General features: G+C 38.2%; 1 protein-coding gene across 1 annotated transcript; it reads left to right on the top strand.

Moving 5' to 3' along the window:
* Window positions 1-2,894: 2,894 nt before the first annotated feature.
* Window positions 2,895-26,482, top strand: CPB1 (carboxypeptidase B1; the record flags this gene model as incomplete). The annotated part of the gene is made up of 11 exons (XM_084291622.1): window positions 2,895-2,965; window positions 3,070-3,145; window positions 5,651-5,775; window positions 7,521-7,620; window positions 12,841-12,942; window positions 13,531-13,632; window positions 15,841-15,951; window positions 16,057-16,147; window positions 16,777-16,979; window positions 25,033-25,117; window positions 26,295-26,482. The coding sequence occupies 11 exons, from the start codon at window positions 2,895-2,897 to the stop codon at window positions 26,480-26,482; spliced, it is 1,254 nt and encodes a 417-aa protein (XP_084147748.1).
* Between the last annotated feature and the right edge of the window lie 450 nt (window positions 26,483-26,932).

The raw sequence follows: 26,932 nt of genomic DNA, 5'->3' as shown, positions 1-26,932 counted from the left end.
ATCTTCAAAGTACTCTCAGAGGTCTTCAGAATATATTCAATAATGTCACTCTTCAAAACTAATATTAGCCATAAAAACATATTACTAAATAATGGTGGTGAGAGGGTCCCCATAATTCAAACACGTGTGGCTGGTCTGGAGCACATGCTAGGATTTTGCTACATGACATCGAGATCTAGATGATTCTGTGAAGACATACATAAACAGGGTTATGATTTGGGCATCGAGAAGTTTCTCACTGATGTTTTGGAAATTAATAAATATCAAACAGTATTAAGAAGGCAAATTTGTCAGTCCAAGATTATAAAAACTGGCAATATTTTGTGACTAAAAGATAGTAGACTTTTTCTTTTTCTTTTTCTTTTTTAAATAGGTCAACAAACTATCTGATTCATGATATCTATAAATATTGAGAATTCCTAGAAAAAGAGGTATTGTTTAGCATCAGACTTTTGGACTCAGTTTGACAACAAATGGGATGAAAGGCTTTAATAGAATGCTTCTTTAAAGGATGCTTCTGAAATGGTAACCCTGATGCATATTTTTTCCTTTTATCAGTATGCACTTAACCTTCATAAGTTTTTCAAAGTGGAATACCAGAGTATTTTTATTCCTAAAACTGAAGAAATCACTTCTTTATCATATCTTTATCATAAAAATATTGAACAGTTATATTATACAGTTGGGAAGGAAAAAAAAAAAAAAAACAAAAACAAACAGTGCTTAGAGCTAGTTTATGAGCTAATCTAACAGTTAACCATCAATCCTGGGAATGCAAAATGAAAAATTTAAATAATATTCCAGGCCATTGTTTGGTTGACTCCTTTTTGACCTAGTCTGTGATGGAAACAGAAAAGACTGTCATCAGAAATTATAATATTCAGAAATTCTTGCCAGCTCAGTAGCTTATGGCACTAATGCTGTGTCAGTGACTGGAAAAAGGAAAAAAAAAAAAAAATATATATATATATATATATATTTATATATATATATATATATATATCTCCAACTGCATGAAAAAAAAATATGTATCTTAAAAGTAAACTCAGGCATTGAAATCTGGCAGTCTTCTATTTCCAAGATGTTTCTCAGTGCTCAACAGGGAATGACGACATTTGTTTGATTACTTCTTATGATCATTTATTCATCGCAAGATCTGGGCTTGATCAGCTTCACATTATTGTTTTTGCAGTGTTCATGGGTCCACACCATTTTATCTAATTCCGTAGATCTCATCAACTTTAAACTGAAGTTTCTGAAGACTTTGCAGTATTGTTTTGGCATTCTGTCAGAATAACTCCTGCTGTCATCCTTCTTAGAGACTTGACTAAGATTATTGCAGGGCAAGAGCCTGCAGTGCTACAAATTAGGTCATTAATTGTAAAGTAAGTTCAAACTGTATGATTTGGCAAACACAGCTTTTGAATAAGCAGGTTCAGTAGTTTTGGAATCTCCTTTTAAGAACATATTTATCATGGGTCATATTGTTAAGTATAAACTGCTGCATTTTTGGTACATTGATTTTTAAAGCGTATTTATTGGATACTCTGTATATTAGGCTGCTGCAGCTTTACTGAGCTGACTCCAGAGAATCTCATTTTAAAAGTGCAGTGTCTGATGCCAGTCATCCTTAAAATGGTCATCAACAATACTACATTCTGCACTTTGAAACTGTCAATATATCTTTTATTCTGAGACTAATATATTTCATTTTCACACATTATATTAAACGCATATATGCAGATTCCTGCAAAATAACAGACATGGTGTCAAAAAACATCTTCAAGATTGTCTGTGTCTGAAACCCTGGAATCTACCAGGTCCCTTAGGTGTAACAGAATTGAGCTCAATTTTCATTTTTTATATATTTATACACTGATTCTTTTAGGGGCTGCCTTTCAAAAACATCAGTCACCTCAGGTCACAGCACCAGCAGACAATTAATGTAACATTTAATGCCAAGTACAAGTTAATGAAAATTAAGCAGATGCAAGCACTTAGCATGATACAAATCCACTATTCTCAGACATTTTAAGCACAACATGAAAGGAAAAAATAAAAATGTTTTTGTGTGACAACATTTTATACTATCTTGGCCTACAGGTCATTCCTACTGTAGAGTTAATTTAAAAGATGTTTACCTCTGATTCTCACATGACTAAATTAGAGAACATGCAAGAATCAGTGAATATATTATGTGAAGTACGTGTACAACTCTACTGTGACTAGAAATTTCTACACCTTCAGTTCTGCAGACATCTGATTTGCTTGGAGAGAGGCAATTGAGCAGTGAACAAGTTCAGTACCTTTCCTCTCTGTTGAGAAAAAAAAAGGATGATTCATACGTCCAAACTGTATTTCCTCTTCCTCTGTCAGTCAGCCCCAGTCCACTTGGGAAAAGAGACAGAGCTGTGTGATTAAGATGACTGATCACGCTGCAACAACATCTTATAGATGTCTGCCATTACATAAGGTGATAATATAGTAAATAAATACAGTAAATAAATAAAAGTAAAAAGTATAAAGTAAATAAAGTAAAGGTTGTAATCCAGCAGCCAAACTTTGAACAAAAATAAATAAATTAAAAATAAAAATTCCACAAATAATAGAAAAGAACAAAATTAAATTCAGTTTCTCAAATCACAAGTTTATTCAGCTCAGGTAGTGAGATTCCTTAGCACTCTCCCCCCCACACCTTTGAGAGTTTCAGCTGTTTTCACAGGTGTGAATTAAAACAAACATTAGAAATCGTATGCAAATAAAACATGGCCAAAGGAATAATCAGTCAGCTGATCAGTGGGTTGTTCTGGTGTATTTTTGATAAAAAGGAGGACAAAACAAATTTATAAAAGCAGCCTAGAAGAACTGAAAATGTGGTTTTCGTCTTTGAAATAATGTGGGCCTTCTTGGTTCTCCTGGGTGCTGCAGCTGTGTCTGCTTATCCGAACAATCTTGGTTTTGATGGGTATGTAATGACACAGAGCTTATATTTGCAGACCTTCTTCTCCATAAGCTAAAGACTTTCAATTGACCTACCTTTTTAAAATCCACCTTTCTTTCTCCTTTCAGCCATATGGTGTTTCGTGTGATTCTACAGAATGAGGGCCAGGTGGAAATCATCAATTCCCTCGCCAGCAAAATGCAGGTAAAATAACTTGAGGAAGGAGCTCTATTGCATGCATAAAGAATGTTTCTTGTTTTCCTCAATTAATGAATATTTAATAAATAAATTTAAAAAAAAATGCTACTGAAATAAAGGCCTAATTCATTCATTGCATTAGGACTGTTTCTTCAGAAGAAACAGACAAGATGGTAAAGCTAGTTACATAAATACATTCCAGTGCCTTCCTAGAAAGTCCGGTTAACCCAGCTTGAACATCAAAGTGCCCACCAGGATTTATTAATTAAATAAGTTAATTTGAAATTATATATTCCTTGTGGAGTTCTTTCAAGAATGTATTAGATTAAACATGGAACTTCCAAGTATAAGAATTTTTAGCATTATAGGCAAAATGTTCTGTTCATGAAAATAATCTAAAAATCTGTGCTCCCAACAAATTGAACTTTTCTTTGGCCTCTAGCCTCTCCTGTCATCTTTTCTTCACTGACTTTGCTTTAAAGTTTTCTTTCTCTCAAACCAAGCTGCATTTTTTCATACTGACCTTGATGTAGATATACGATGACATAATGACATGAGAAAAAACAATAAAGACAGCAAATGTGTTTTCAATATTTCTCTTCAGCTTTGATGTTGTAAAATAGCTGTTGGTGAAAAAGACACCATTATCTGTAGCATGAAAGGATGGTATTTTTAATGCAGTGCAGATGTGGAGAACTATCAGCAGCAGGCTAGTATAGCATGCTGAACCAGTACTCTATAGAAGAACATACTACTGGTATGTTGCTGCCAGTATTAAGAAAAGTAATATACCACACTTGCTTCCAAGTCTGTAGGATAAAGAGATGGTTTGTTTTCTTTTAACCAAAGAAAAGATTCCTGAGCTACCATTATTGTACAAAACAATCACTTAGGAGTGATGTAGCAGTATATACTGGAATAGTCATCTCACTTAAAGTTGCATGGTTTCTGAATATGCCTACCAGCCCCAATTTCATTTACTTTTAGGAGATGAAAGGCTGAAAAGGCACTAGGATGGCAAAACAGGTTTGTTTCTGTTGGCTTTTAATAGGTCTCTAATTTAGAGATCTTGAAATAATATCTGAAATAGTAATAGCACTGTCATTTATCCATTCTGAACTAAACAGCATCTTTCAAAGGCGGACTCCTCATACCAACTTCAGTGAAATGAGTCTTGAAAATACTTATACAGGCAACAGTCTTTCCCAGCTGATATATGTAAAGTATGTAAATAGTCATAGTCTCCCTCTACTATAGCTGGGAGGCCATTCCTGTCTAATGCTTATATACGAACACCTCAAATAGAATATGTACAAAGAATGAAAAAAGTCATAAAGATAACCATAAATTTTGCACAGCATTCAAAAATCCATATGTGTTCAGATGCTGTAGTAATAGAAAAAGACTGTTCAGGATACTCAGAGTAGTCAATGTTCCATATGTTCTAAAATTCCATTCTCCTTTGCATCAGATTCTTTCAAATGAAGTTCAGAATATTCTTATGGATTTCAGAGCTACCTTCCATTTGATTTACAACGATACTTGTTTTCTTCTGTTTCAATTTTGAAAACAAAAACACCTTTATGGCACACTTGAAATAACAGATTACAACTGTCCTACTAAGCCAAAAGTAAGGAATGGTAAGGTACTTAGTATGATCAAAGCATTAAAGAGTATTAAACAAAAGAAGGCAATAACAAAAATAAAATGAAGTAAATTATATCAATTATCAGAAAATTCTAATTGTCTTAAACTGGGATTACCAATTTATTGTAACATTAAGAAGATCTTGCTCTCTGCTTATATTATTTTAATTCTAAGGTAATAATGTTTTGTTCAGACACCAAGGAGAGGGTATATTTAAATACCCTTATTTGGATTAGCAACCTTTACTCCAGCAAAGTATACTGTTTAGAGTCAAGCATATACAAACATGTTAGGTACAAACATGTACTCTGTACAAATGTATGCACTTGCAACTAGTAACTGGTCAGAGGTGGAGCTCAATATCTGCACAACACTAACACTGCACTGTTCAGTCTTAGACTGGGGTCTTCTGTGAATTTAATGCCACATCTACTAGCAATATAAAGATCATCTTTACAATGAGTCAAGGAGTTGGATTTTATAGGTGTGAGCATCCCTAGTCAGAAAAATAAGCACTGATTTTTGACACTGTGCAAGATCAGTGCAGTCCCTATTAAGTAACATAAAAGTTAAAAAATGGAATACACACAAAAATCAAGTTAATACTTGGTATTTGTGAAATTGTCACCACTGTTTCCAGAAATCTGCCATATAAATTGGAGGATCAAATAAAATCTTGTTAATCAAGTTATGTTTAAAACTTAGGTCAATATTTCTGTCAAGCAAGACCAATTCAGTGTAATACAGGAATTAAATTTGTTGTACTAATCACAGTCAACATAACTATTACACATACACTTACCTAAAACTCACAGCCACATGTACGTATTTATTAGTTCATATATTTGTTTGGCCTTCTTTCAGGTTGATTTTTGGCAGCCAGACTATGTCACGCTGGTAAAGCCAAAAATGCAAGTTGATTTCCGAGTTGAAGCTGACAAGGTTTTTGAGGTTGAACATCTTTTGAAGGAAAACAAAGTGGAGTATAGGTAAGTTTGTTCTCACTACTGTATTTTGAGTAGGAGGAGATTAAAAACTGGGTAAAATGTGTTTAATCTTTTAATTATTGGTCAACTCATCTTCCTGTCACAAACTTTCTGCCTCCTGTGGATGCCTCTACTGCATTCAGATTTCCTGTGACAGTTCAAACAGACTGTACCTGCTCTGCATTAAAGGGATAAGGTGATATATTGATAGGGGTAGGAGACCAGAAGCAAGGACTTACTATCAGATATTTCCCCAAGGTGAAAACTCACTGCAGTGCACTGGGGACAAAAAGGGCTTACCATTAAGACAAAATGCAGCAAAGGTCTAGAAAGAGCCAGAAAGCGCATCAGAAAAGTTCACGTGATACTATGAGTGAATTGAAGTCAGAAAATGGTGAGTCCCAAGAGCATTCATGAGAGGCTCCCCACTGAGTTGTCTAAGCTAGAAAACTATAGCTAGAGGGACAAAAAACACAACAACTGATGACAAAAAAGAAGACAGCTGCTGGTGAAGGACCCAGGGAGTGAAGAGAACTGGACACAAGTCATATAGCAGATCCATGACAGTGATTTCTCCAAAGAAAGAGCAATTAAGCTCAAATATTTCAAAATGTAATACCCAGAAGTATTACCCAAAGGAGGAGTTACTATACATATTCTAGTTTTTCTTATGACATTATTGAACTCCCTCAGGTCCATGCACAAATCTTTTGATTGCAACAAAGGCCATAATGTCTGGAAGGTGTCCCTGACAAACTTCAGTGGAGTTTGTCCTTGTGACAATCCAAGCAGTTACACTTCTTTTGAAGTGCAGCTACAGTGTCGTGGAAATGTCAGTGTAGTCATTTGCACTGTTTGTTCTGAAGGTTGGTGGTGCCTCACAAACTGGCCTCCTGCTCTTCCATACAAATCACAGATGATCAAGGACATACATGTATCTTGAACGAGTAAAAATTTGTAAGAATATTAAGACAAGCATTGGAAACATCAGAAAAGTTCATTTCCTTGATAGCCAAGGTTGAGATATTAGCAAAAGGTTCTCAAGACTATGCTCGGTGATGAGATATGCCTTTGTATAAGCCCCAGGAAAAGAGGAACAGGAGAAATTCAGCCAATGCAGTAGGATACTGCATTTTTCTTACTGTGGTGTGTTGCTACTTTAATAGCCCACCTTACAAGCAGTAAAGTAGTTTGGAGGATGTATCATGCCACCCGCAACATGCACCTAAACTTTGGAAGCTTGGTTTGACAAAGAAATTAATCAGGCAAACATCTCAGCATTGCTGCAGGATGGTGCTGCAGTCTGTCTTTCAGTGCCAACAATTCAAGAAAGAGTCCTTTTCCTCTCAAGGCAGAGGCAATCTGGTAACATGAGACTAGTCCGAAGGAAAGAAGGCTGATTTCAAATGCAGAGCTGGTTTTCTACATGCTATTGTTTCAGCATTCTTCCTAAATCAAACTGTTGGCACCCTGGAGGTTTGCTGGGATGGCATTAAGTAGGCAGGTAATAGTTAGGATGAAGCTATTGCTCCACAAACATTGTCAGCAAGGATGAGGCAGGAAGTAAGTTGAAACTTGAACCTACTGTGTTATTTTCAAATGGGGGCCATAAATCAGGCCCCCATATTTCACTTCACATTCAACATGGCCTTAATTCTGGGCAGATTCTTAAATATCTAACTGGTTCTTGATTTCCTGCTAGTAAAGTGTATGCCTCTCTTTCCACTTTTCATGGTGGCTTATTGCAGAGTTCTGATCAACAACCTGAAGACTGCACTGGATGCTCAGTTTGACAGCAAAGCTCGTAGCACCAGTCACAGCTATGAAAAGTACAACACCTGGGAAAAGGTAAAGTGTGGAAGTTCATCAGCTTGGTAACTTGGCCATCAGAATGGCTTCTGATATTCTTCCAGCCTTCTCCCCTTTTCCTCTTCTGTTCCATCCATTAATATGATAACTCCTTCTCCAAACTCTCTCTCTTCTCCTTCACTCATTACACAGCTAATCCGCACAACCCATCACAACCTATACATATTTTCTCTACTGCTCCCAGCGTTGTGGGAAATTCTGGCAGAAATCCAGTGGCCAGGCTAACATGCTTCACTACCAATTTACTTTCCTTTTCCCTCTTTCTCCTATCTCTTCTGCTAAAAAGTGTTTCAGCAACAACTTGATTCTATCCCCTGACACAACTGTAGATCTTCGTCTTCCATCATTAGCTCTCCCCTCTCCCTCCTTTCTTCACAGCCATGATGATTTTTCCTGACACATAGTCTTGACCATGTCATCCCCCACTTTACATCTTTGCAGCGGCTCCTTATATCCATTGCATCACAGTTGCAAGTATGCAACCTGCAATTCTCGCATACTTGCATACTCACAAGTATGAGAATATCTCTTTCCTGTTTTTCCTTGAAAGAATCTTTCATTTCTGTGCTGATCTTTGGCTTACCTGTTACATTTTCAAACAATAAAATTTGTGCTTTCTCACCGGGTGATATTTATAGATCTACATGTATATAGAAATATACAGAACTATACATACAGAACTAATTAATTTTCCTCCTCCAGAACTCTCATAAAAATAATTCATTAATTAAATCCTGCTTCTATAAGGATATCTAAAAATAAGAACAAAAGCTTCTCTGACTCTTCTAAGGTTATAAAACACCATCATCCATAGTGTCAACTATTATTTCTAATGTCCCCTTGCCAGTCTGTCTAGATCCATCTGCTGTCTCCTGTCTTAGTTTGTGACTCTTTGGGTAGAAATGCTTTTTTGTATGGATGTGATGACTTTTTTTGTGAGCATCTGAAGGCACCTGGTACAAAGGGAGTCTGCTCAAATACTAAAATAATAAAGGCTAGTTCTTTCCCTTAAATAATGAATAGATTGAAGGACAAGCTCGACATCACAGGCAAAGCCCCCTCCTGCCAGCCTCACCTTCCCAGGTGCCCTTACACATCAGATTTGGGGCCCTGGAGCTTGAGAGACTGGTAGGTGAAGAAGAGGTAGAAGGTCTACCCAGGAGGATGCCTAGGGCAAGGAAGTCGACTCCACGCCTCAGGACTACCTCCACCAAGACAGAAAGAAGGGTGATTGTTGTAGGCAACTCCCTTCTCAGGGGAACAGAGGGCCCTATTTGTTGGCCTGACCCTACCTGTAGGGAAGTCTGCTGCCTCCCTGGGGCCAGGGTCAGGGACATTGCCAGAAAGCTTCCCAACCTGGTTCTCCCCTCTGACTATTATCCTCTTTTGATAGTCCAGGCTGGCAGTGATGACATTGAGGAGAAAAGCCTGAAGACTATCAAACAGGACTTTAGGGGACTGGCATGGTTAGTGGATGGAGTGGGAGTACAGGTGGTGTTTTCGTCTATCCCTACGGTGACAGGGAGGGAGGACACGGAAAGTCCACACATGGCTCAGAGGCTGGTGCCAACACAGAAATTTTGTGTTTTTTTTGACAATGGGGCACTTTACTCAGCACCCAGCCTGATGGCTGCAGACGGGTCCCTATCTCTAAGGGGAAAACGGATCCTAGGCCAGGAGCTGGCGGGGCTCATTGAGAGGACTTTAAACTAGGTAAGAAGGGGGACAGGGCTGAAACAAGGCTTGTTAGAGCTGTGCCAAGGATAACAATGGTAAGGCTGGGAGAGAAGGCAATAGCCCAGCTGAAGTTCATCTACACTAATGCACGCAGCATGGGTAACAAACAGGAGGAGCTGGAAGCCATCATGCAGCAGGCAGGCTCTGACTTGGTTGCCATCACGGAAACGTGGTGGGACCACTCTCATGACTGGAGTGCTGCAATGTCTGGCTATAGGCACTTCAGAAGGGACAGGCAGCACAGAAGGGGTGGTGGTGTGGCTTTCTATATTAGAGAGTGTTTTGATGCTGTGGAACTTGACGCTGGGTTAAGTCCCTATGGGTTAGGATCAGTGGGAAGGCCAACAAGGCAAGCATTCTGGTGGGGTCTGTTATAGACCGCTGAACCAGGATGAGGAGACTGATGAAGAGTAGCTGACAGAAGTTGCGAAATCATCAGCACTTGTTCTCGTGCAGGACTTCAACTTCCCAGACATATCCTGGAAGCACAACACAGCCCAGAGAAAGCAGTCTAGGAGGTTTCTGGAGAGCGTGGAAGATAGCCTCCTGACACAGCTGGTTAGTGAGCCTTACAGTGGAGGTGCCCCACTAGACCTTCGGTTCACAGAGAAGGACTGGTGGTTGGAAACTGTCTTGGGCAGAGTGACCATGAAATAGTAGAGTTCTCTATTCTTGGCAAAGTCAGGAGGGGGACCAGTAAAACAGCTGTCTTGGACTTCTGGAGGGCTGACTTTGAACTGTTCAGGACACTGGTTGGCAGAGTCCCTTGGGAGGTGGTTCTGAAGGGCAGAGGAGTCCAGGAAGTCTGGGCACTCATCAAGAAGGAAATCTTAATGGCTCAGGAGCGGTCTGTCCCCACGTGCCCAAAGACAAGCCGGCGGGGAAGAAGATCGGCCTGGCTGAACAGAGAATTGTGGCTTGAGCTTAGGAGAAAAAAGAGGTTTTATACTCTTTGGAAAAGAGGATGGGCCACTTGGGAGGACTATAAGGATGTTGTAAGGCTGTGCAGGGACAAAATTAGAAAGCCCAAAGCTCATCTGGAGCTCAATCTGGCTACTGCCATTAAAGACAACAAAAAATGTTTTTACAAATACATCAACACAAAAAGAAGGACTAAGGAGAATCTCCATCCTTTACTGGATGCGGGTGGAAACTTAGTTATAAAAGATGAGGAAAAGGCTGTGGTGCTTAATGCCTTCTTTGCCTCAGTCTTTAGCGGCAAGACCAGTTGCTGTCTGGATACCCCGTATCCCATACCCTGAGCTGGTGGAAGGGGACAAGGAGCAGAATGTGGCCCTCACAATCCATGAGGAAATGGTTGGTGACCTGCTACAGCACTTAGATGTACGCAATTCGATGGGGCCAAATGGGATCCATCCGAGCGTACTGAGAGAACTAGCAGAAGAACTGGCCAAGCCACTTTCCATCAGTTACCAGCAGTCCTGGCTATCAGGGGAGGTCCCAGTCGACTCGCAGCTAGCAAACATGACACCCATATACAAGAAGGGACGGAGGGTAGACCCAGGGAGCTATAGGTCTGTCAGTTTGACCTCAGTGCCAGGGAAGCTCATGGAGCAGATTAACTTGAGTGTCATCACGCGGCACTTACAGGGCAGCCAGGTGATCAGGCCCCGTCAGCATAGGTTTAGGAAAGGCAGGTCCTGCTTGACGAACCTGATCTCCTTCTATGACAAAGTGACGCGCTTAGTGGATGAGGGAAAGGCTGTGGATGTGGTCTATCTTGACTTCAGTAAGGCTTTTGACACTGTTTCCAACAACATTCTCCTCAAGAAACTGGCTGCTCTTGGCAGACTTGCATACACTTCGTTGGGTTAGAAACTGGCTGGGTAGCTGGGCCCAAAGAGTTGTGGTGAATGGAGTCAAATCCAGATGGAGGCCAGTCACTAATGGAGTCCCCTGGGGTTCAGTACTGGGGCCAGTCCTCTTTAATATCTTATCGATGATCTGGATGAGGGGATCGAGTGTACCCACAGTAAGTTCGCAGATGACACCAAGTTAGGTGCATGTGTTGATCTGCTTGAGGGTAGGAAGGCTCTGAAAGAGAATCTACATAGGCTGGACTGATGGGCTGAGGTCAGCTCTATGAAGTTCAACAAGGCCAAGTGCCGGGTTCTGCACCTGGGGCGCAACAACCCCAAGCAGTGCTACAGGCTGGGTGATGAGTGGTTGGAAAGCTGCCTGGCAGAGAAGGAACTGGCAGTGATGGTGGATAGTCGGCTGAATATGAGCCAGCAGTGTGCTCAGGGGGCCAAGAAGGCCAACAGCATCCTGGCTTGTATAAGAAGCAGTGTGGCCAGCGGGTCTAGGGAAGTGATCGTCCCCCTGTACTCGGCTCTGGTGAGGCCGCACCTTGAGTACTGTGTTCAGTTTTGGGTCCCTCACTACAAGAAGGACATCGAGGTGCTTGAAAGAGTCCAGAGAAGGGCAACAAAGCTGGTGAGGGGTCTGGAGAACAAGTCCTACGAGGAGCAGCTGAGGGAGTTGGGCTTGTTCAGCCTGGAGAAGTGGAGGCTCAGGGGCGACCATATTGCTCTCTATCAAGTACCTTAAAGGAGGCTGTAGCGAGGTGGGGGTTGGTCTATTCTCCCATGTGCCTGGCAACAGGATGAGGGGTAACAGCCTAAAGTTGTGCCAGGGGTGTTTTAGGTTGGATTTTAGGAAGAACTTCTTTACTAAAAGGGTTGTTAGGCATTGGAATGGGCTGCCCAGGGAAGCTGTTCAGTCACCATCCCTGGAGGTCTTTAAAAGACGTTTAGATGTAGAGCTTTGTGATATGGTTTAGTGGAGGACTTGTTAGTGTTAGGTCAGAGGTTGGACTCGATGATCTTGAGGTCACTTCCAACCTAGACAATTCTGTGATTCTGTGACACTTTCAAACAAGTATTTGATTTCGGTGGACTGTTCTCACAAATCCCTGTCCAGTGCTTCTGTCAACAATTCAAAAATGATAATAAATAGAAAAGCTATGAAAGTGAAAAACATGTCAACATACAGAAGTTCTAAGGCATTCAATCTACTTAATATAAGAAGGAAAAAAAAAATATTTTGTTAAGAGAGTTTAAGGGATGACAAGACCATAATCTCTAAATCCTATGTAGGGTCAGCATTCAAAAGGTTTTGTAATCCACCAACCAGACTCCAATGACATGAAGTGCTAGATAAATTCATACCAGAAAATATTAATTCAGGCAGTCATCGCAATAACTTGAGAGGTTGAGAGGTCTGCAATGAACCACTGTCACTGGAGGGAAAAAAAAAAAAAAAAATATATATATATATATATATATATATATATAACTTTAGTTTAAGTAGGAATTAATTCTTAGAAATCTATAAACTCTTCTGGCTTGAAATCTATGAATTAGTTACTCTGGACCTGAGGACAGAGACATCAATAAATTATTAATTTCTATTATTTAAAAATATATCCTTATTAAACAGATAGCTGCTTGGACTGAGGATATTACTGTTCAGAACCCAGACCTTGTTTCTCGCAGTGTAATTGGGGAAACATACGAAGGACGGCCGATGTACCTTCTCAAGGTAAGTGCTTTGATTTCTCTATATTTTGTGCACTAATACTATAAATTTAGCAACACTCCTGTGAGCCACGTGAATGGTCTACCTCTATAATCTCTCCATCTGTCATTTGCAAATCCATTTGCTCTAACAGGATCTATAAATGTTGGGCTATCTAGCAACAACAAATTTGTTTGTATCTTCTTTAGGTACAATTTTTTGGAATAACTTTTATGAAAAAATAAGATACAATTAATTAAATACGGATGAGAGAATGAAGATTATTCGCCCAAAATTGCATAAGCATCTCTTATCCAACCAAACAAGACCAACTACCAGAAACACTACAAGAAATACAAGTGCAGAATAATCAAATAATTGTGGGAGAGAAGGCTTATCTACATTAATACAAATAAAATCATTATGATTGTATGGTGTTAGCTTGAATATCACAGTCAGCTACAGTTGAGAACACTCCATAGACTTTCATTTAATCAAGGAATGCTACATTTATATGAAGTTTCACACTCTTTAGGTCAACATGCTGTCTGACTTATTCTACATACAAATTATCTCATTTGGAATCTGTTTTATCTTGTTTTTTATCCATAGTTGGGAAAAAGTGGTACAAATAAGAAGGCCATCTTTATGGATTGTGGTTTCCATGCAAGAGAGTGGATCTCCCCTGCTTTCTGCCAGTGGTTTGTGAAAGAAGTCAGTAAGCTTAACAATCAAAATGTGCTTTACAAAACGCAACTATTTTTAACTACTTAAACTAGATCTTAATATCTGGCCCTGTAATCTTTGAGCAGCTTAAGACTACATGAGCACGTGTAAGTAACAACTAAAAAGGCTACTTATAGTCTGTAAATTCATCTTTGTACCTGTAGTCAGAGGAAGGTAAGAGACAAGTAAACAAGTCTAGTAATACTATAGTTATGTAGTCATGTTCTTTACATAGTCATAAAGAACAGGAAAAAGGGAAAGTTCAGGGACATGTCAGAAGGCATCCAAATGTGTCAGAACAGCTGCCTTCTCCAGAACCAGGTGCTGGATTCCCTGCAAGCAGTCTTTCTCAGTAGAACAGGAATGATGGAAACCTACCCTCAGCTAAGCACAGTCAGAATGCACTGAGGAATGCACTCAAGAGGAGGAAGATTATAGTTTAAGCTCCCTAAACTCCACTTAGGAATAGGGAAATGTGTATATTTCCCTTTGAGCTGTCACATTAAGTTGCACAGAATGGCTTCTAAAACATTAAAACATATTCAAGAAAGCCTCACAGGTGCAACTGGCTTCACTTCAGGCTGGGACACTTCAGGCTATAAATGAAAAAAATTACCTCATATCTCTTTCCCTTCTCACCATCACGAATATAAAGCAGGTGGGAGTTATCAAACATTGCACAGTCTTCTGTAAAGAAAATAGGTACATTCTTCTTCGGGTGGGGAGGGGAAGGCTGGGGAATCGATCATCTTATCAGAACAGCTTACTGATCGAATCTCAAATTTTGTAACAATTTCTGCTTGACGATTTAAAACCAAACTAAACAAACAGAAGGAGTAGCTGGAATTTAAAACCCAAATAAAGGAAAGCCAAAGTACTTGAGTAAGCCATGCTGGCAAAGACATTGGTGGCAAGTATAATCTCCATCTTCCCAGACAGCCATGCGGTTTTGTGTAAGGAGCAGTAGAAATTGAAAGTGACATGTCAGTGGAGTCAATGGGAATGTTATTTCATTATCTCCCAAAAAGGCTGCAGACAGCCTTATGTGCTACCATTTTTCTCACAGCTGTAGTGATGTGAATTGCTGACATTTTTACCAGCTGATCACTTAATTCATGGATGTACCTGACACCAACAGAGGCTCTGCACAGTGGATTCAAGTGTAGATAGGTAGGAACACTTTAAAAGCACAGTCCTCTGAAAACCATCAGTGGTTCACCTGGGATTGCTTTTAGACATAAAAGTCAAAAACTACAGAAAAAACATGAGCAAGGTAGATTATCATATGTATCTAAAAGGAAAGAAAAGAAAAAAAAAAAAAGGCAAAAACCAATAGACTAAACAAATAACAATCAAAAAAAAAAAAAAGGGGGTAAATTCTAGTGATCTAATATCGCTTTTCTATCCAACTTGTCTGCTTCCTAGTTACAGGAAAATAGATGCCATTCTCCATTGCATTGCTCCTTATGTTTTCCTTTATGTCTGTATAGAGTAAAGGAATCATGGGCTCACCAAGCCTCTTAGAGCAAATTTCCATGACTAATGGAAATTCAGTTGACACTGACTTAAATCTGTGAACAAGCATACAAAGTGCCAGGTCATGAGCAATCAGGATATGTTCTTATGTACATTACTCAATGTATGTGACTGGAAAAGTGCAAGAAAAAAATGTGCCTCCCTAATAATACATGTACCTGACATTATGACTGGAAGTGTGTAAGGATGTTCTCTGAAATATGCTTTATAATTCTTGTTAGTTCTGAAATTTGTCTATACAACAGATACCAAAAACAGGAAATGATTTGAAAATAAATAATTTAAAATAAAAACAAACCTTTAAGTTGACAGGATGTAGGAAAGATATATGGACCGGCACTCTGTTCTGTCTTTAAACAATAAATTAGTAGATGGTAATCTCTCCCCAGGGATTTATTATCCTGTTCAAAAATCAACACTGCTTTAGCATGTAATTTATCCACCAAAGTAAGATGGCTCTCCAACAGCAGTGTGGTTTGAGTCAGTCTAAATCATCTAGGTATATGTAACATCAGAGCTGCCACTTCACATGGTGGAGTGACCTGCATGACTTTGCCTACCACATTAATTCCTTATCTAGACCCAGGCATTTAAATGCATACTGGAGGTGTTTTCATTCCATAAAGATATCATCAATTCTTTCTAACTCTCTCCAACTAGGCTGTTGAGACCTATGGAAAAGATAATGTCATGACCAGACTTCTCAACAACCTAGACTTCTATGTTTTGCCTGTTCTTAATATTGATGGTTACATTTACACTTGGACAAATGTAAGTACATTCTTCTTTCTCAAAAAAAAAAAAAAAATCTGGCTGTCTAAGCCAATGGTTAAAACTTTTCTTACTTTTGATCTGCATTTCACCATTTTATTTTAGGACCGTATGTGGAGAAAGACACGCTCTAAAAATTCTGGTAGCTTTTGCATTGGTACTGATCCCAACAGGAATTTTGATGCTGGCTGGTGCAGTAAGTGGCTCCTAACGGTTGCTGCAACAATCATACAGGAATACAATAGCCAAAATATTTAATTATAGGTTTTCCTCTACACGTTGGTCCATCTCATTTTTGAGTCAAGATCACCAATATAGCACTGTAAAATATCTTGTATTAAATTTGGGGGCAATTTGGGGAAAAAACAGTCCTTGTTTACTAGTGTCATCAGTATGGCTACTTCCATGAGAGAAGAGTTCAGAACAGAAGCCAGAATAGTTCTATTTTGATTGGTTTCACTCAGTGGAGAGGGGTGCCTTTTGAGTGGTTCTCACCTCACTGGCTCCCAGAAGCATCTTAGAGTTGAGGGAGATATGCAAGGAAAAGATTAAGTACTGAAGCAAATGATTTACCAAATCATTTAGACAAAACAGGGCTTTGCATCAATACTCATGTCTTTTCCCATATGCACACAATACATACTACAGAGCATATTTACTTAATACTATGTCATGTTGTCCAGTGTCTTAACTATGCAAGAAGAAATTCTCTCTTCTGATATGTGTGTGTCAGTAGGATATTTACGAAAGTGGTGTAGAATCACTCTCTTAACAACCAACTTTTTTTTGTTAAATATTCATTAAATTTACTATTTTTTTTTCCAGGTATTGGGGCCTCAAGAAGACCCTGTGATTCTACTTACTGTGGCTCTGCACCTGAGTCTGAAAAGGAGACGAAGGCTTTGGCTGATTTTATTCGTGAACATCTTTCTACAATCAAAGCATATCTGACTATTCACTCCTATTCCCAGCTGCTACTGTTTCCTTATTCATATACTTACAAATACCCAGAGAATTATGAGGAACTGGTAAGTAGAAGCTCTTTGTCATTTTGATATAATGAAAAGAATAAGAAAAAATCACTCGCTGTTTAGGTCTGTAAGACTTCAGGCACTTAGCTGCTCTTGGCTTGGACTGGCATACACTTTGTTGGGTTAGAAACTGGCTGAGTAGCCGGGCACAAAGAGTTGTGGTGAATGGAGTCAAATCCAGGTGGAGGCCGGTCACCAGTAGAGTTCCCCAGGCCTCAGTACTGGGGCCAGCTTTCTTTAACCTTTATTGATCATCTGGATGAGGGGATCGAGTGCACCCGCAGTAAGTTCGCAGATGACACCAAGTTAGATGCATGTGTTGATCTACTCAAGGGCAGGAAGGCTCTGCAGGAGGATCTGGATAGGCTGGACCGATGGACTGAGGTCAACTGCATGAAGTTCAACAAGGCCAAGTGCCGGGTTCTGCACCTGGGGCGCAATAACCCCAAGCAGCGCTACAGGCTGGGCGATGAGTGGTTGGAAAGCTGCCTGGCAGAGAAGGACCTGGCAGTGATGGTTGATAGTCATCTGAAAAGAGGATGAAATAGCTAGGGAAAAATGAGGACGTTTTTGTCAAAACTGTAACTAAAAACAGTTACACACAGAACAGCTGGAAAAAAAAATCAGTTCTGAGGCCTTTCTAAAGAGGCCTCAACTCAAACACACCTTTTATGTGGAAGAAGAGGGGATCAATATTGTGTTTTAAGTTACAACAACTCTTTTATCTATCCAAGATTAAGGACACACCCTAGTACCATTTACATGAGATAAAACAGTCTGGAGTATAATCTAGGGAAAAAAAAAAAAAAAAGAATGAGGTTAAAAATATTAAATCTATATAAAAGTTGCAAACATTTTATAAGGCCAATAATCAACAATCAGGAATAATAAAATTACCTCAGTTCTTTGGCATAATAGCAGCTAGAAGCTGTTGGCAGGAAAAGCAGCATAGCAAAATAAAACAAACAAATCTTGATTCCCCCTCTTTTCAGGATGCTGCCAACAGTCCAAGGCAACAACATTAAGTATGCCGGTCTGCTGTGGACGCTTGACAGATTTATGATCTCCCAAGTAGATGTCATAATTTCAAAGCACAAATGAAAGCTGCGGCCAACAGTGAAGTTTCTTGTTGCATTTTTTTACAGCCTAAAAAGAGAGGATGAAATCTACATGAAAATTTTGCCTTCTCAATTTATTTTGCAGAAGGTTTTAATTGTAATTATTCCAGGGAACTAAAGTAACTTCTTGTCTTCAGTTTTTACAAAAGTATTCACATTTCACACATTGCAGTTCAGTCTCAAGTAATAAACAACATAAAACCCTTGAGCTGCTTTATTGTCAAGATCACAAAGTTCCCATGTGTTAAAAAATTGTATGACATTCTGCCCAACTATTTGAATCAAGAGCAAATGTGATGAAACATAACTAAAAGTACAGCATGTTTCTCACAGTATTAAATCAAAAAAGTTTACATCAACAGCCCAATATTAAAAAATATAGTAAATCCTATCCATTAAAACAATCCTTAACAATAAGAACTTATGTGATTTTTCTACATTTTCACATTCTTTTATCAAATTATAATTTTGTATTATCAATGCTCTATTCCAGTATACGATTTAATGAATCACCCTATCGTTCTGCAGTTTTGATCAGTACGAATTCTTTTCCTGCCATAGAGAATGAGTCTACAATTACTATTCAGCATAAAAAGTTAAGAATGCTTAAGAATGCAAACTGTATATTTCTCTTCAACCATTTGATTTCATTTCATAAGTGAGTCTTTTTACTGTCACTTTACCTTATATTTTATATTGAGCCCAATGATCCCAGAGGGCATTCCATTATTTTCCTTTACAAAGCAATCACAAACCTCACCATCATGACAAGGTGACCCACTGAGGTGTTTTCATGTCTTAATTACAGGAAAACATTTCTTTTACTGGTGATCCCAACAAAAAGACAGTGTGGTCCCAGAGAGGTTCAGCTTCTGTAGTATTTTACTTTAAAAAGATTTTTTTCTTGCCAAAAGTCCTTTTGAAGAATAAGATCAGAGTATCATCCAACCAAGCTTGTCTATAGTTGGGGTTATTAAACAAAAAGATCCCAATTCACTCCAACACCAGTGAATTAAACAGAAATGCTGACTTCCACAAGCTCTGGGTCAGGTTCAAAAGTGCAGCTTTTCAGGCTACTTCAAATAACTAAAGCACATTAATCTGAGTTGTGACTAAATAAATTTAAGGATTTTCCATCAACAACTGTATTTGCTTAAAATGATACACCTACAAAGAGAGATATTATGTTGCATGCCAATCATTATTTCATGTCTAAATTTACTGTATAGATTTGGAATTTAGGGAAATCTGAAAAATTAGATTCTCAACCTTTCATATAAATTGTTTAGGCAAATAAGAGGACCATAAGTCAATTGTCAAATGAAGAAGCAAAATTATAGTGCCATTATATTATCTTAAATATTATTTTTACTCTGACATATGTAATAAATTATAGGAAATATAACTACAATTTCTTATCTCTTTCAGTGAGCAGCTTGACATGGTTAAACAAAATTTCATGTCTGCTTATCATTAATAACATTATGTTCCGTTGTATTTAATTAAAGGTAGCATAATACACTGGGCTTTGTGCTGCATTCCAAAGTCTGAGATACAAATGGCACAAAAATTGAGTAATTTGAGATTGAAAACACTAAGCCTACAGAAGAGAAAGATGTAGAGAAGGCTTGTACCTTCCTTTCATGCAAGAGTATTGAGCAGCATCCAATATCCTTGGGGCTTAAAAGACTTTGTTTGCTCACTGCCTCAAGAAACCACCAGAAAGCATAAAACTATTCTGGTTTTGATTTCTCAGGTAGAAAATGGCACTCTGTGAGTCCCAGAAAAAGAAGGATGCTTCATCCTTCATTGCTATAGATAATCAGAACAACTTCTAATTTATTGCAACTTGCTTTCAGTGGACGATTAGGACTATCCCTCAACCACCCCCAGTACTAGGCTGTAAAACAGGTGATGAAAGTCACATATGTCTATTGCTTCCCAAGCCTTTACATCCTTCTGCTCAGAGGTAGGAGGAGCTCTGAAGACCTCAACCCCACGGTACACAAGAATTTTCCCCCAATTCTTCTCCCTGCAATTATGGTTGGGTGGTTTTGTTTGTTTGTGTTTTTCCCTCCTGGGATGCTACACAGAACTTTCACCACTATCCAAACAATATTTGAACAAATACAAACACCCAAGACAGGAAAATCTAGGTCAGAATTTCTCAGAAGTTACACAATATTCCTGTGATGACTCCTTGAAATAAATATGTACTCTGATTTGGTGGATCACATTTTGCTTGCTTCATAATCCTCACTTGTCTCATTCTTTACTATACCCCAGAGAGCTACCCTGCACACAGAATACATGCTTGAATCCATCTTCTGCTGAGAACAGAAGCATTAGCTCTTCACAATTAAAAATGTGCTTGGCAAGGCCAGCATCTCTCTCCACCCCAAAAAGATTCTTTTTATCTTGATTTTACTATTCACATATTTGTCCTCTTGCAATAAAGACCTGTGCATTTAATCACAATTTTCATAAAAAGTTCAGCCCATATATTTTAATCAGTTCAGATTTTGGCCATGGTTTCCTATAATGTCACCTTATAAGAAATAATAAATTATGAATAATGCTTTCCTCATTTTCAGCAAAAACAAATCTAGCTTTATCAGTTCGTGTTTGTATTCACATTGGCTCTGAACTATGAATTAATAGATCAGAGGAATGTCCATCATGCTCTCTCTTCCTTTCCAGGTTCAATTCTATCTCTTAGCAGAGCAACAAAATAGGGGCCAAATACATGCCTGCAGCCAGCTCATATTCTGTTAGATTAGTGTATTTGTATTATTACTGTTTGGCAGGCTACAGATTATTATATTAACTCACAAATGAATATAATTTTCTAGACATGGAATGTCCATATTTGTTGTTAAGATCACTGAAATGAGTCTTCCATGTGGGGTTGGTCTACCATTTTGTTTCTTCTTAAGCCCTTAAAATAGAACATAGTAGAAGGTGCAGATATGCCTAGAGTCTATCCAGCATGCAAGAAGAGTGAATTTCAAATATATTGTATGACTTTGTAAATATTAGTCTGATTATTCAACCTGATGGCTAGGAACAAAGTCTTTTAATTCCTGATTTAATTCTTAAATGTTTAAGATACATGAATACCTGTAGTAAGGAATTTTTGAACATCAAAAATCCTTTCATCTGAGGGATTCAGACATAACAATTTTTGAGTTGCAAAATCTCCTGTTGTTTTATATGTGCTGTTTCAAACTTCTGTGATTGTACTACTTGTTACAAGTAAATATTCAGTAAAGAAACTGGGAAGCACAGAAAATGCAAGCAGGCAGAAAAGCAAAATTTGGAAACTCTTTCACTGAGCTTGCCACAACAGAACTACTTGGTACTGACAGTCTATTGTAAAAATGATGTTTTTAGTAGCAGCTTCTTCGAGATGAAGTTGATGTGTGAACCTGGCTCCAAGACAAGATTCCTCCAGTTGTATGGCAGGTTCACCTTAACTCAGTCACACTGCAAACCCTCTCACCAGGGATCGATTTCTTACTTAGTCTAAGACTGCCTTAGAGGAACTAGCTTGCAAAGAAAAAAGAAGCGCTATACTAAAGTCCTCCACTTGGCTGGATTTCCTAGGCTCTTAGGGGAGATGCTTAACTATCAACAACAGAATAGTGAACTAAATTACACATCAATCATGGACCTTGAGAGGAGTCTGTTTTTACTGGCAAAACAGAAAGCCTCACAAGTTTTAGCTTCACTTGGCTGAAGTTAACTTTGCAAATACCACCTTTTCAGCCTCTCATTACAAAGGAAATTAAGGGAAGCTTAAGTAGCACACAAGACAGAAGTGAAGGGAAAATACAGTTTTCAGCCTCAGGCAAATCAATTTGCAGTCCAGTGAGAGAAGAGAGCAAGAGGTCCAGACAATCAATGAACAGGCGTCTCCAGATCACCACCAGATTATGATGGCAAAGGGAATTGTCTACATGCAGCAGCTGCACAGTCAACATCCCTGAGGTGTTTCTAAATAGTCAGTTTGCTGGCAAGTCTGTCCCAAAGAGTAAAATAAAGGAGCTGCTCCTCCAAAAAATTACCTATTAACAGGCAGAAGATGCTTAGCCTGATAAATTACATTGTTAGTTCAAAACTCCAGATGCCGTAGAGAGAGGCCAGTAAGCCACATCCGTCATGAAGTAAATGTTCGTAGCTGCAGTGTAAACACAGATGGATGGGCAGTGCAGAAAATCCTACCTCTGCTGAGGTGACCTGCCCGCTGAGTTCAGCTGCAAGTCAGAGGCTGAAGAGCCTTTTCTGCTTGCAGCTACAAAGTATTAATCTGGAGTTATTTGGAGGACTTCTGGGCACCAGTTGTTTCTTGGCTACTATAACTCTAAGCAGAATTTTCCTTGTAACAGAGAGATTCTTGACAGTCAAAAAAAAACAAACAAACCACAACAATTGAGTTAAGCTAGTTATAGAAAGAAATTCTGAAAATAGGGTCAATAGTAAAGAGTATTCTCAAAGGTCAAAAAGACAGCCATGCCTCTCTTTGTAGCTGTGCAAATAACACACTAGCATGAAATGTTGCCTATTATTTATATAGCTCTGTATAAGTCACTGAGTTAGTTTCTCTTTACAGATGGTTTTGAATACTTTTTTTTTTTCCTCTTATTTTATATTTAGACCCACGAGAATCTACTTCATTTTTATTATTCCTGTTTTCTATATCACGAGAAAGAGGTGACTTTAGTTCCTACAAACTTGAATTTTGTTTTGACCTTCGGATTTTGGACTATAAATCTATTAGGACAGCAACAGAGACAGAGTAGCTTAACAAAGAAAAAAAAAATCAGATATCAAAACTTCTGACAAAGATTCATTTCATGTTGAAGTCATAAATGCTCAGTCGTGTTCTTCAGCTAATGAAGAGGGTCATTTAAAATACCACCTTGATCTCCAACCTGGGGAATTTAAGGAAGTTGTTTATCTGAATTCCAGTCTCCATATAGCTGAAAACTCCAACTGCTCTTTCTACAAATCTCTCTTTTTACAACTTCCAGGCTAATAATAAAATATCCCTTGGGTAAAAAGATTTCCTGACATACTTTTTGCATATCTGTGCTGGTATGACTTGACGCAATCATTTGACAGAGTGAAAGGTATGCCCCACTCTTTCCTTACAGCAGCTTTGCTCTTTTGTTGCCCCTACAATGCATTTTTCTAAAGAGGGAGCAAATATTAATTACCATCAGGTCCATACATAGGATAAAACTATCTTTCCAAATTTTGTTTTCACTTTCTTTTTTTTCTTTTTTGGAAAGAATAAGAATCAGCTTACATTTACTATTACGTCAGTTTACTATTGGCAAATTTAACTCAATCTCAGCTGCTGATTAAATGTACATATTATAAAAATAAAAAAGAAGCCTGAAAAAAAATTATATCACTAGAAAATACTACTCTCCAACCTCTACAATTTCCTCAACAAGTGATAAAATGATTATGAATTAAAAAAAGAGTCAGTTTGAGGGGACTTTAGAACAAAAGAAAACAAAACCATACAAACAACAACAACAAAATCACACTGGAGAGAGCTCAGCCACCCCAGTTGTTATGAATCCCAGACTGTTAAATGCAAAGCAACATTATATCTACAATAGGGTTGTGTTTTGATAACAGAGGCCAGAAACAAAACCTCACATTCAGGTACAGACAGTTTTATAGATGGAAGGACAAGCTTCAAATACTCTTTGGCCTACCTTGCTTAAATATTCTTTATACAATTAAATGACCACAGATTTCTATAGTAAACTCCTACAGTTCTGGGATGTTTAAAATCCAGCACCTGGGAGTGGAGAAACACTTGCAACCCTGTGCTAGACTAGGCAGCCAGTAGTAAAGCAAACACATTTTGATGCTGTTTTGTAGAAGCTAAGACAGGTCTCTCACTAAACTAAGATTTTTCTAAACTCATTGTCCAATGTGCATTTTTGAGTAATTCGCAGGAATACTTGAAGCATAAGGATGAACATAGAATACATGTATTATATGATCTCTCTTCCACTGGGAAGTAAGCCAGAGTATAACCTACAGAGAAAGAAAGGGCTTGAGGAAATTCCTAGAATAGTAAGCTGTTCAGCTGTAAGCTATAAAGAAAGATATGGCAACCCATCGCTTATTCTTATACTGCACATCTGTTTTCAAAAATCACTCATATTTATCATCTGCTAGTAATAGTTTTCATGTTTTATTACCAACATGCTGTATAATGAAGAACTGGAAAAGCCACACGTTCCAAAGTAAAGCCTGTAATTTTCCTTAATGCAAATATACAAAGCTTCACAGTGCTATTCATGGGCCTGATCCAACCCTCACTGAAATCAGTGGGAGTTGAATGAGTCCTTCTGTGCACAGGAAATGAATTGAAATTAATGAGACTACATATGGTTCCAAGGTAATTTATGCCTTTTCTGGCTGTTAATATTTATAAGACTTTAATCTGCTTCCACTTACAGGAGTGTTCAACTTCACTGACTAAACTGGCTCTACTCTGAATTTAGAGCTCCATGAACAGAAGGAAAAGAAAGGTTATTGTGTGTTCACAATTTACTGTGCAAGGTTATTTAGTTTTAATCTTGTACAAGTTTCTTCTCAGTGTAGAAGGTATTGTTAGCTATTGTCCCTTACCTAGCCAATCTATACAGCAGGCTATACACCAAGAGAGCTATACACAAACCGGACTATACTCCAGACTACAAACCATTAGAGCTTGAAGAACAAGCTCAATACTGACAAGCTGTGCATTGGCAGCTACTGACACCTAATAATTTTCAAAGGTACACAAGAGTTCACAAATAAAAACTTTCCAAACACTGCTTTTCAGATTATTTTACAGTGCATTTACTTAGATTCACTCAAAAAGCTTCTAAAAATATGCATTTATACTTCTTCCCCTACAGAATTCCATCGCTAGTGCTGCAGCCAAACAGCTGGCCACTTTGTACAATACTGAATATACGTACGGCCCAGGAGCTACAACAATCTGTGAGTACTGGCCTAAACTTACCAACTATACTAAGTGCTAGTCAGACTCTGAAATGCAGTTTTTTAGTGACTTTTGTTCCTCTTAATAAGCATTCAACTTCCTTCCTCACAAGCATATTCCCAGAGGTATATATGCAATCGCTTATGTCTAAAATAGGGAATAATATATGCCATAAGGATACCAGGGAGTGTGTGGCCCCAGGAAGGTAAACAGATGTGATAAAGTGTTCAGGAATTCATATGCGTAGCATGAATTCCCAAAATCTGCCCAGTTTAGATTTAAATATAAAATCTGACCCTGAATTTTTCTATATTTCCAGCATATATAAGTCAAAGTAAAAAATTATTTGAATGCTAAAGAATAGTTCAACCACTTTACCAACTCCTTTAATTATTTCTTTACCTTTGCATTATGGTCTGAGAAATGTACCAGCTATAATTCCATTCTTTTATACTCCTTGGGAACTCAGCTGTCAGTGCATAGCCTTAGCTGTGTCAGAAGATGATCTGTGGCCAGTTCTAGATTTCTAGAACTTGTATACATCAATATTTAAGAGCTCTTAATTGCCTTAAGTACAGAAACTGATCTCTTCCTAATCTTACTTTTCTTAAATAACTTTTAAAACCTTTGATAAGTAACCCCCTTTAAAAAAAATATGGACATTTTTTCCTTTAAATGTATTTTAGTGATGCTTAGCAATTTTGGAAGCTCCTTCCTTAGGAAAAGAAAAAGAGACTACTTTCACTGTACCAAAGTACTAGAACGGTAATGTACTATTCTTCCAGAAGAAAAGGATCTAACTAATATCCCAGATCTGTGGTTCTTTCAGATCTGTATGAATCTCAAAAGTGATTTCTCTTTTGCAAAAACTACTTGTTTCTGCTATCAAATCTTTCTAAACAGCCCCATAAAAGCATGCCATTCTCCTGCTCCCTAGACACCATGGCATGCCCACCATATTGATAAGGAGGGAACAGGATAACTGGTTAAGATTTCCATGTACACATCAGCTGAAATGGAGCTCACAAGTGGCCTAAATGAAAGAAGTCTTGCCACGACAAAGAGAAGTTAATCAATTCACTAAATATACTTTTTTATCACTTTATTCTGTATTTCTAGCTTTGTGACTTGACATTTCCACTTTTTCAATTATGTTTTATTTATTCTTTTTATCAGATCCTGCTGCAGGGGGCTCTGATGACTGGGCTTATGATCAAGGCATCAAGTACTCTTTCACTTTTGAGCTCCGAGACACTGGCTATTATGGGTTTCTTCTCCCTGAATCTCAGATAAAGCCAACCTGTGAGGAGACTTTGCTTGCTGTTAAATACATTGCCAATTATGTCCTTGATCACTTGTATTAGAATGAAGTTCTAAAAACTATTAAAGATTTATTCAAAGGCATCTTCCTCTTCATTCTTCAATAGTTTTTGTTTGTTTTTTTTTTAACTTATTGCTCTGAATCACATCCTTACTCCATCATAGGTCAATAAAAAACTTTGAGATAAATTATATATTTTATAAAGGCAACTGCTATAATTAGGGAGGGGGAATGAAAGACAATCCTTGCTGGTAAAGCATGCATGCCCGTACACTTGCCTGATCTTTTGAGATCCACATCATTAAGTACAAGTTTTCAATTACTTTTCCCTACCAACCTTGTCTCCGTATTTATTTATTTATTATTTGGAATTACCTGGCTATATTTCAATGCTAACAACACAGTGTTTGGAGAATTTCTCTAGTGACTGGATTTGGCATAAATAAGCCAATCCTGTATACACGTATTTTGACTGTTAAAACACATTTTTAAA

The sequence above is a fragment of the Netta rufina genome, assembly GCF_964035555.1.
Source record: "Netta rufina genome assembly, chromosome: 9".
Lineage (NCBI taxonomy): Eukaryota > Metazoa > Chordata > Aves > Anseriformes > Anatidae > Netta > Netta rufina.
The sequence above is the reverse complement of the archived record's forward strand: the minus strand, read 5'-3'. Positions and strand labels throughout refer to the sequence as shown.